Source organism: Vigna angularis, chromosome 2 (genome assembly GCF_016808095.1).
Source record: "Vigna angularis cultivar LongXiaoDou No.4 chromosome 2, ASM1680809v1, whole genome shotgun sequence".
Taxonomy (NCBI): Eukaryota; Viridiplantae; Streptophyta; class Magnoliopsida; order Fabales; family Fabaceae; genus Vigna; species Vigna angularis.
This window is the reverse complement of record NC_068971.1, coordinates 1,281,106-1,292,897: the sequence shown is the minus strand read 5'-3', so window position 1 is coordinate 1,292,897 and position 11,792 is coordinate 1,281,106. Positions and strand designations below refer to the sequence as shown.

The window sequence follows — 11,792 nt, the reverse complement described above, 5'->3', positions numbered from 1 at the left end:
AATCCTACAAACCATCAAATTGGTGATAGAAACAGCTCCTAGAGCTAGAGTTTGACATAAAGTATAGGAGTAACGCTACTAGCTACATGCAACTAGTAGAAATCACATGATCCAGCTCAAGAACATGCGGAGAAAAGGGAAAACAGCTTACCCGGCTATAACTGTAACACCCCGATTTAGGCGTTACAATTTATTTTCCACACAATACATATGTAATTTTTTTTTTCTTTAACAAATTTCAACACCCATAAAATATTAAGTTCTTTATTACAGCACAAGTCTTCTGAAAATAAAAGTCCACACAGTTCATAAACTTCTGAAATTTAAAATTTCACACAGTTCGGAAATTCAAACATAGATCTATTTTAGAAATTCCCCATGTCTCCTTTTCCCCGCAGATCTCTCATCTTCTAAGCATTTTCAGAACCATCTGCTAATTCATCTGAAATAGTTTCTGCTCCCGTATAATATCACACATTATACGATCATTGCATTCACATACACAAACACAGACAATAGGGTGAGCTAACCGATTCAAGAAATATACATCATCCACAATCTTACTAACATCACAAGTGTGGCAATTAGTCAAATACATGCATCTCAAACATACTCAAAAACCAACTATTACACTGATACTTTATAATATTTCTCCAGTCAAAATCATCAGTCGATTCACTAGAGTCAATACAACACATTATTAATCTGCCTACTTACCAAAGCACAGCAGTCAACAATCCTTCTGTCTACTTACCAAAGTAGTATAACCATGATATACTGATTACTTACCAAAGTAATCTAACGAGGTGATCTACTTACCAAAGTAGTATAACCATGTGATACTGACTACTTACCAAAGTAATCTAACGAGGTGATCTACTTACCAAAGTAGTATAACAAGGTGATATTGTCTACTTACCAAAGTAGCACAATAATGTAATATTATCTACTTACCAAAGTAGCATAGCGTGGAACACTCCGCCTACTTACCAAAGCAGTGCGGTTTATGTCAAGTTCACCTCTCATTTTCCCACCTACTTACCAAAGTAGTGTCCGACTTCAAACCTCTCCGCTCCCGACTTACCAAAGTCGTAGGAAAATAAATAAAAATTCAGATTTACAATTATGGCAATAATGCCTATACCACCCATCCAAATTTACCATCAACTTATTTACAATTCATGATTTAACTCAAATAATTATTACAACTCAGAATATTCAATATAATTTAATTTTCTAATATAGAATATATTATATTACTCATCCTCCAATCTCCAAAATACAACTACACATACAATTTAAGAATATAATTATCCAAGTTTTTACCCAATACAAATAAATTTACTATTTCGTGAAAATATTACTCTTCACTCATATCATTAATTACAGATCTGAACCAATCAAACTAATAAACAACATGTTTAACTCATATGGTAAAATTTTTAGTCCAATCCAACGGTTAATGAGGCGGAAATCATAATTTATGTATAAATGATCCAAAAACATAAATTAAGCAATATTAAGATCCCTGAGAAGATACGAAATTAATATCTATAAATCTGAATCTCCGATTTAAAATCTGAACGGTCCATGTATGACACTATCTTTTAGGAACAACATACTAAAAGTTCAGATTAATCTAACGGTTATCTAAGTAGATATGGAGATTTTACCGATGTAACTCAGAGACAAAAATTTAAGTGGTTCACGGTTAAACTCAAAATGCGGAATGAATTCCTCTAAGCACATACATCTAATTCCAAATCTGAACGGTCAAGATCACTTAATATGTCTTATGAACTACATACTAAAGTTTGGGCTCAATCTAACGGTAGATGAAATATATACGAAATTTGTACCATGATAGCTTAAGAACAACAATACAGTGTTCATCCGATTGTTTCACACTTTCGAAATTTCTTTCTCTAAACATAGACCTTCAATTACAAATCCGATCATTCAAATTGTATTAATATGTCCTAAGAATCATATATCAAATTTTGAGGTTGATCTAACGGTTAAATAGATCAAAATCTATATTTTTACCGAGACAACTTAGTAACAGAACTACAGGGTAACTAATTTACTCAAACTTGCAGTATTTATTTCTCCAAGTACAGACTTCTATTTTCAAATCCTAACGGTCAAAGTTTAGTAATAGGTCTTAGGATTCACATACTAAAATTTTAGCTAAATCCAACGGTGAAAACAATTAATAGAAATTTTTCACCACAGTAACTCGAAAATAAGAAATTATAATCATGAAAACCAAATTTTACACAAGTCAATATATAACTACCATTACCAAATTTTAACACATTCATACTCATATTCATGATCATAATCAAGAAAGGATTAGCTCCCCTACCTCTTCTCCTTGCAAGAAATTCTTCACTCTTGATACCTCTAGACCACCACCTTTGCTTGTTTTCACTTTCAATTTCAAAGAAAATTCTAACTTAAATCTCTCTTCTTCAAAGAGAGCAATTCCTCTCCTCCTTGCTAGACCAAGTCAGTCTCCACACTTAGAACACTTAGGATTTTCGTTCACCTCCCACCAAGGACCTCTCTACTCTCTCCCAAAACTTCAAATCTGATTTGGAATTAAAAGAAGATGCCTTAGACAACAAAGGACCTATGCACTTGGTACTTAGCAATAATAAACAACCAATGAACCATCCTAAACCATTTTTTTTCAGCCCTAAAACATGGTAGGAAAGTCTCCAAAGGTTCCAAAATGTTCTCCTAGTTCAGAACACAACCTACCCACTCCAAAAAAATCGCAACTTGTAAAAATGTACCTAAAAAATTAAGGTTGGACGCTAGCCCCTGGACAGCAACACTGTCACGTTTTCCCCAGCTCAATTAGACCCCTTCCCGAAGTCCAAAATATGCGTATGAGTAGTCAAATTGAAGCTCTTTGAGTCTAGTTTCCAATGAAACAAGAATCAACTCAATTGGAGTTCGGTAGAGAGAGTAATAAACAAAACAGTCATCATAGGTCAAAACTGAACATACCTGAGCGTGATTAACGTTTCCGAGTTTTAATAATTTTACTGCAGCTAGCCCGGTAGTCCAAAAATTTATATTTATATGTCCAATTAAAGATACTTGAGTCTAGTTTCCAATAAAACAAGAATCAAATCAATTGATATTTTCTACAAAAAGTTATGATTAAAATAGTAAACCATGTCAAACCTGACAGCATTCCATTTTACATTATAACTTGAACTTTTTACAACTTGGTAAATTCTTGAGGTTCTAGGGTCTTACAATAACGAAGAAATTGATCGGTCAGTTATGGAGCCCTCTACGTCGTGGATGTCTGGACACCTCCTGATCGGAAATCCAACAACTCATTGAAGAAAAATGGAACAGAGAAAGCAAAAAAGAGAAGACAGAAAAAAGAGTGACTTTGAAAAGCGATGCAAGTTTATCAAATAATGAAGAAATTTTAAATCCATCATATATATATATATATATATATATATATATATATATATATATATATATATATATATATATATATATATATATATATATATCAATTAATTTTCTGCTCATATAATTAGTGTTTTACTATAGAACACTCAAGAACATGTGGAGAAAAGGGAAAACAGCTTACTCGGCTATAACGAAGAAATTGATCGGTCAGTTATGGAGTCCTCTACACCGTGGACGTCTGGACACCTTCTGATCGGAAATCCAACAACTCATTGAAAAAAAATAGAAGAGAGAAAGCAAAAAGAAAAGACAGAAAAAAGAGTGACTTTGAAAAGCGATGAAAGTTTATAAGAAATTTTAAATCCATCATATATATATATATATATATATATATATATATATATATATATATATATATATATATATATATATATATATATATATATCAATTAATTTTCTGCTCATATAATCAGTGTTTTACTATAGAACAATTATTACTATGTATTAATATATTATTTGATTAACTTTAATTTGTATTTTTATTAATAAACTATTAGTTTAATTCAATTTATAGTTGTAAGTAAGGTTTGGAGCTTATTTATAACATTAGGGTCCGTATAACTTAAAATATAAATCACGCGTTTTTGTTAAATTATTTTTAGCACTAATTATACAAATTTTAATTACCAATAATGCTGTCTATTCAATACATAAACTATAACTTTATTTTTTTTTCTAAATTGCAAAAATATATATGTACGAGTTACAGAGTGCTTTTGAGACGAATTGATAAAAAATATTAGAAAATCAATTGGATGTATTTAATAACAAAAATAGTTTTTTTTAATGAATTCAATATGTATAATTTATACTTATATACAAAGAGATTTTTTCTTTTGGTATCCAAATTTATTTTATGAATATTTTTTAACTAAAATAATTATTTTATTAATTTTACTCATAAATAATTTTTTTTAATTTAAAATTTTCTCATTTTTTATATTTAACTATCTTTAATTATAAAATTACTTACAAAATTAAATAAAAAATATCTATTCTTACAATAAAGTTATAAAAAAAATTATTATTATTAAAAAAATGTCAACACAGACGTATAACGCATGTATTTTCCCTAATAATATTTTGCTACATTAAAGTTTCCATATTTTGAATCTCAAAACTATTATTATGTTACATATATAATAATAAAGAAGAAGAAAAGGTATTCTTACTATCTCTCTCTCTCTCTCTCTCTCTCTCTCTCTCTATATATATATATATATATATATATATTATTATTATTCATCTATTCTCAACCTCAACAATGTAGGAAACGAGCTTGAAGAAGTTTTCATACAAGAACAGGCATAAGAGAATACAGAGCCTATTAAAAATTGATGATTATAAAAGGCATAAATGCATATACTAAAACAATATTCAAAACAATTAGCAAGAAGCAACGTAAATTTCCCAATATTACACCAAGAATGTAATAAGTTACCAATAAACTCTGTTTATTAAGCCAAAGATTTTCACTATTGCCAGGTTATTGCTATAGGACTTCTAACTTTATATCTGTCAGATACCCAAATCAGTGACCCAAATGATGAGCTACCACCAACTTTACCTCCTCCAGTTGCCAAAAATGTCACATTATAGCTTAATTTCTGACCCAGTTTTTCAAACTTCAATTTCCTTGGTTCAACACTAACTGAAACTCCATTCGGTTGTTCCACTTTAACTGCATAAGAACTTCGGGATTTTCCAACATTTGTGACAACCCTTCTGTATGTCACACTAGCATTAAAGGCACTTCTGCCAAATAGAACAGCAAATGAAGGGTAGTTCAAGTCACCAGCTTGTAGAAATGCTTTTCTAGAACATACAAAGTTACTTCTTGATAATAAAGCAATCTGGGAAGAAGTATAGTTTATGTTACAAAGATAATTGAAGTAGTCTTTGGTGCTGATATCATACACTAACCCTGGATCAGAAGCACTTACAGGGTTAACATGGCCTGAACCAAATACAAAGGGAGTAGCCAATGGTGAGTCATTATAAGCCATGTCTGAAATTGGAGCTCCTTTGTTGTTCAATGTGTATGCAGTAGTCATGAGAGCAGATTTAATGGCTGCAGGGGACCAATCTTTGTGCAAAGACTTGAGCAGTGCTGCTATGCCACTGACATGAGGACAAGACATTGAAGTACCTGAAAGTATGTTGAATGATACTTTTCTTTTGTCACTCTTGAGAAAGCTTGGGCTGATTTTGGGTGGCCAAGCAGCCAAAATGTTCACACCAGGTGCAGTCACATCAGGCTTAATCACATCTGATCCCACTAAACTTGGTCCTCTTGAAGAAAATGCTGCCATCACTGGTGCAGGGTCCCTGAACTTCGTCCCCATAAAGGAAATTGAAGCTGTTGGTTTTTTAACAGATTCACTATAGCTTCTGACAATCTTGCTTGCAGAAGCCCCCAAGGATGTGGCTGGCAGAATATGAGGGTCAGCAAAAAGCTCTTCTCCTTGATATTCATTGTTGAGAAGAATCATTCCAGACCCACCTGCCATTTTCACTTCCTCTCCTTTCTCAGTTCTACCATTTATTCCTCTTTCACAAGCAACTATTTTCCCATGCACAAGCTTTGGATCAAGGGAGCCTCCAGTGCAATACTGCGCTTCCTTGGTTGCACCTGCTGATTTGCCATACACAAGGGGCAATTGGGTTGTTTTCTTACCTTGATATAAGGATGACCCTTTGAAAATTTGTCCATTCCCAAGCTTTACTTTTGTTGGAAAGGTTCGGTCGGTGGAGCTAGCAGCAACTGTCATGATCCATGGAGCACCATTTCCAACCGTTGATGGAAAAGGGCCTGAATTGCCTGCGGAGCAAGCAACCAAAACCCCTTTCTGGGTTGCCCCAAATGAAGCTATGGCAATACTATCACTGTAAAAAGGTTTGGGAATACTCCCTAAAGAGAGTGACAACACATCAACCCCATCAGAAACTGCTTGGTCCATAGCAGCTAATACATCAGAATTAGTACAACCAGAAGACCAGCATACTTTATAAACTGCAATTCTAGAAGTATACCTCATTCCAGTTGCTGTACCTCTAGCCTGGCCAAGAAAGTTGGCATTTTTCACCATATCACCTGCTGCAGTTGAGGCAGTGTGTGTTCCATGCCCCTGGGAATCTCTTGGAGAAAGGTAATCCACTGTTTCATTGATTTTTTTTCCAAAAAATTTTTCATACCCCTTGAAATAGGCTCTCGCACCAATAAGCTTCTTGTTGCAATTTGAGGAAGAGAACTTAGTGCCTTTCTCACAAACACCTTTCCAATGAGAAGGCACTGGGGACAAACCTGAGTCTCGGAAACTGGTGTGTTCAGGCCATATTCCTGAATCAAGAACTCCAATGATCACATCATTGGCCAAGTTAGAAGCAGTCCAAAGTTCTCTTCTACTCCTTAGGCCAAGAAACTGTGGGCTGTACGTTGTGTGGAGTGTTGATAGTTCATCAGGTATAGCTGAGAGGAAACCCTCAACTTGGTTCAAGTATTTGAGGTGTTTCTTGGAAAGATGGGCAGCAAAACCAAACATGCTGGTTTCATAGGCATAAAGGAGTTGAGGGGCTAAAATATCTTCTTCTCCGTCTTCTTGCATTGAAGCTTCAGAAATAGAATCAATAATGGATTCAAACCATGGCTTTGAGCTGTCTTGAGAATGAATTGAGGCTCTGATCTTAGTCTTGTCAATGTGAACTATATATGTCTGTTGATCCGCAAGAGCTGTTGAATTTGCCACCATAAAAGCCAGAACTAGGACAAGTGTTCTAAAGATCATGATGCCTGCAAAAAATGAAGAAAGGGATTGACACTTCATGGCTGCTAATCTTCAATTCAAGAAAAATTAAAACATGAAACAATGTTACACTATTTCCAAGCTTCTATGGATTATAGTTTTCTTCACTACTTCTTTCTGTTACATTTTTCTTCCTAAGAGACACAGTTTCTAGCCACAAACCTCTGAAATTAAAATATTGTGTACTTTAGGAATCTAGATAACTGAAAGTAAGTTTTTCCTATTTATGTATGCAAACTATACAATGCAGTGAGATAGAAATCACAAAGATTGAAGTAAGGGTCTGTTGTGTAGACTGTACCTGTGCTGGGCTTAATACAAGATCACGAAAAAAGCTAATGCAATATGAAATGCTGATATAAAGTTTTGACATCAAATATTGAATCAGCAGTAAAATGAGTAGAAGTTTAAGTTTTAACTTTATGTATATGCTCATAGCAACTACAGAAAAGAGTTCACCTTTCCTTACTTTTCTTCCACTTCAACAATGCAGACTCTGAATGAGATGCATCAATCCAAAGATCTCCAAAGATATATATAGAAATGGAGGGGCAAAAACAGATCTAACTATATGCCATTGACACGTTTCATGCAGTACCGGGTTATGAGTATCAGATACAGAATTTTTCCATGATTTGGGTATGGATATGTTAATACAAATTTTAAAAATATGTATATAAAAAAGATAGAATAAGTATGGCTAAATCGTATACAAATGATAAAATAAACATAAAAGGAATTAAACTCAGCGTGACAAAGTTTCATAATAAAAGAGACTGACATACAGAAATATCTAACAGCAACATAAATGAAAGTAAGTAAGATCAAAGAAAATATTTAGTTTTTTATCTTTTTCACTATGGCCTAACATGCATGAAACTAAGTACTCACTTTTTCTTTTTTGTGAAGTATTTTTAGCAAGTCAACCACATATAAGAGCACCCATGTACAAGAGGTGTTGGTTATCAAATATAGAAATAACTTTTTCAGTTTGTATCACTTTATATAACCTGCTTTCGGTTCTTCCTTTGCTACACTTTTGCCTTTTCAGAATCTTTTTGTGTCTTATTTATGGCATTTGTAAACACATGGATCAGACAACATTATGAGTCATGAATTTTTTTTTGCAAGTTATCTCAAGATTACATGTATTTTGAGTTTTAACTATATATTAAGGATATTTATCAATGACCGACAACACAGTAAGCCTGACAATTAATAAATTTTGTTAAGGAGTAAATTTTAGGTCTAACTTCAACACACCTCACGATGAAGCTTATATATGTTGAGTATGGAACTAGATATTTATAGATAGTTTGATTCCAATGTGACAAAGATGACACAATAGGCTAGACAAACAATAAATCTAACTATAATAAATTTTTTAAACGGTTATAATATCATATTAAAAAGTGAATTTTAAGCTCAATTCAACTTTACAAAATCAGTTCATACGAGGAGAGGTTTACACCTACACAGTTTCAACTTATTTTTCTAGTCAACATGATATCTCTAACACTAACCTCTTTTGGAAATATGTTTTGCTTGTGATATGATGTCTGACATTCAGAATGCTTCATGTTTGGTCATCTCTACTTACTATTTGTTACTCATTTTGATTCACTGCCTCAGTTGGTTAATGTTTCATGTGGTTATGAGAAACTATACAATAACAGCAATAAAGTCATTAATCATCTTATCTTTTGGCTTATAATTTTCATAAATGCACACCTAAAACCATAGACCAATATGAACATAAGAAGGGATTTCATGAACATTCATTGTTGCAGCACAGATACGTAACAGATCAAGGGATTTCATAAGACGACCCTGCTCATTTATTCGAAGTTGGTCGAATCACGTGGTAGTTTGGTTTGAGGCTATAGATCCTGTTAAGGTGAGACCAGTAATGAATTGAAGGTTTTGGTTAACATGTTCACATTTCTTTTCAAAGCTGGTTTCATAATTATTGTTGGTGTCACACCCGAATTCACATTATTGCCAATGTCACGGCTAGTGTTCATTCATACTGCTGCAAATGTCACAGATACTATGCACAAGTTCATGCTATTGCAGATTCCACAGAGTGTTCATGATACATATTACTCTGCCAATGTTTTCTGAGTAGTACATTTCAGCTATGAAAGGCTCATTGCTGTTAAGGGACCACCAGTTTCAGACCACAAGTGCTGTGCAAGATGCATTCAAGAATTCTCTGATATCAAACCATTATGCTTGTTCTATTTAGTGATCATTGTGTGGTTTTGTACTTTGAGTACAATTTAAGGCACCCTTTTACCTCTTTTTTTCCTTTTGTTTATCTGAACATGTTGGAGTTCATGATTAAGAACAACTGTAGCATTGAAATGGAGACACATTAAATGTAAATGATCATGTACGTGTAGAAGAGGGCATCGCAGAAATTTAATTATCATGGTATGGGGTACGAGAAAAGTTAAATACGTGCAGTTGGATCATGTGAAGGTTGAACTGCATATTTTCACCACTGAGATCTCTCCACATTAATTCACCAAACAACACTTTGAAGAATAGAAAAGAAAAAAAAATGAAAAAGATGGTGGAAAGTAACATTATTTAGATTAAATGGAATGAGAAGGAAGAAAAGAGAAAAATAAAGAAGATAAAAATATAAATAAATGAAAAAAAAATAATAGTTTTTATTAATAATATTTATTTATTATTTTAATAGTATTCTTGTTATTTTAAGGTTTAATAGGTTCGGAGGTCCTTATATTTGTGGGTTCGTTTCAATTGGGTCCTCCAATTTTGAAAGTGATCAATTTGATCCCTAATTTAACAAAATTGAGTCAATAATACCCTTTCCGTTAAATATAATGGACGGCGTTAACTTTTTAAACATGTGGTGTGCCACCTGCAAATAAAAGGATGCCTCAACATGCCACATGTTTAAAAAGTTAACGCCGTCCATTGCATTTAACGGAAAGGGTATTATTGACTCAATTTTGTTAAATTAGGGATCAAATTGATCACTTTCAAAATTGGAGGACCCAATTGAAACGAACCCACAAATATAGGGACCTCCGAACCTATTAAACCTTATTTTAACTAGTGAATGTGACCCTTTTATCTTATGATAATAAAAAAAGTAAAGATTATTTTTTAATTATTATTAAAATGAAAAATGTATTAAATTTATGAAAAATATATTCTCAAAAGAATTATAGAAAACAGTTAGAAAATTTAAGAATAAGATATTTTATGCTGGTAAAGATAAAATCGGTCATAAAACATGTATAAAAAATAATCTCATTATTACTATCATGTCCTTGGTTTTCTTTTTTTTATTTTTCTGCAACAGCCCATATGCACAGTTGAGATTCTTCATAAGACTGGCCCATGCGTGTCAATTTATATTTAATAATGACAAAATTAATTAATTAATAATTTTTAATTCAATAATTATTTAAAATGATATTTTCTATTAATTTTAACTAAACAATTTTTTATTTTTATTTATTTTAACTATATGGACAATAATTTAAATTATAATATACAAATTATTATTAAAAAATGTATTTGAAATTTATTGTTACAAATCAATTTTATAAAATTTAATTTTATCTTTATAATTTTATTTTTTATTAATAATAATATCAATTTCATTTTAATATAATTTTAACTACTTAAAATTAAATTTATATCAAAGTTTTACAAAAGAATAAATTGATAATCATGTATTTTTATCAATTAAAATATTTTTTTAATTTATCACTGCTAAATCATTCTTTCTCTCTCATCCATTCATTTGGTCGGAAGAAAAAATTTAATATGATTTGTATCATTTCTTTTTAATTTTTTGTGTCATTTGCATGATAAATAACTTGTCTCACATGCAAAGAGGGTAAATCTTTAAAAAATGAATTACTGTGAAATTAAAATAAAAATTGATTAATAGTTTAACCTAGGTATTAGAAGTGGGATTTTAAATATCGTTAAGATAAACTCTAATCATAGTTATAATACTATTTTAGAAATAAATTTTAAGTTTAACTCCACCCTACAAAATTTATTTATAGAATAAAATTTACATCCATTTACAAACTATGAATTGACTTCATCTTTAATCGAAGTCGGACTTCCAAACCCTAATTTTGTAACAATAGGTTTGTAAGAACAAAAGTCCAATAAATGGTTTTGGGTGATAGAGGGATAGGTTTGTTGGTGATGCGTCAATGAATGGTGTATGGTCCATCAACAACTATGTTCTCACAATAATTCAAATTCACATTCAGCTTCAATTAAAACTGTTGTCGAATTATTTACAGACACAAAAACAAGTTTCGGGTATCTCGCTATTTCTATGTTTTAGTTTACCTGTCCTGTCTTTTTCGCTTTTCTCTCTCTTCTTCAAATAACATTAGACAAGAACAAAAAGAAACTGAAAAAAAATAAAACATCAAATTCTTAAATTTGTTTCCGAGTGACTCTGCCTATTAAATAGAT

The 11,792-nt window shown here is 31.8% G+C and overlaps 1 protein-coding gene across 3 annotated transcripts; it reads right to left on the bottom strand.

Moving 5' to 3' along the window:
* Positions 1-4,771: 4,771 nt before the first annotated feature.
* Positions 4,772-7,941, bottom strand: LOC108337634 (subtilisin-like protease SBT1.1). 3 transcript variants are annotated; one of them, XM_017574200.2, is made up of 2 exons: positions 7,767-7,941; positions 4,772-7,294 (listed from the first exon to the last, which is right to left on the bottom strand). In XM_017574200.2, exon 2 carries the CDS (start codon positions 7,287-7,289, stop codon positions 4,980-4,982), a length of 2,310 nt encoding a protein of 769 aa, XP_017429689.1. In that variant the 5' UTR covers positions 7,290-7,294; positions 7,767-7,941; the 3' UTR covers positions 4,772-4,979. The 3 variants fall into 3 exon arrangements, with proteins under 3 accessions (XP_017429689.1, XP_017429690.1, XP_017429688.1); XM_017574201.2 differs by lacking the exon at positions 7,767-7,941 and having other exon boundaries at positions 4,772-5,357; positions 5,448-7,756; XM_017574199.2 differs by lacking the exon at positions 7,767-7,941 and having other exon boundaries at positions 4,772-7,756.
* Between the last annotated feature and the right edge of the window lie 3,851 nt (positions 7,942-11,792).

What these genes read in the sequence shown, in the direction of transcription:
- LOC108337634 (XM_017574199.2), bottom strand. Translation starts at nt 7,328, where the DNA reads ATGAAGTGTCAATCCCTTTCTTCATTTTTTGCAGGCATCATGATCTTT.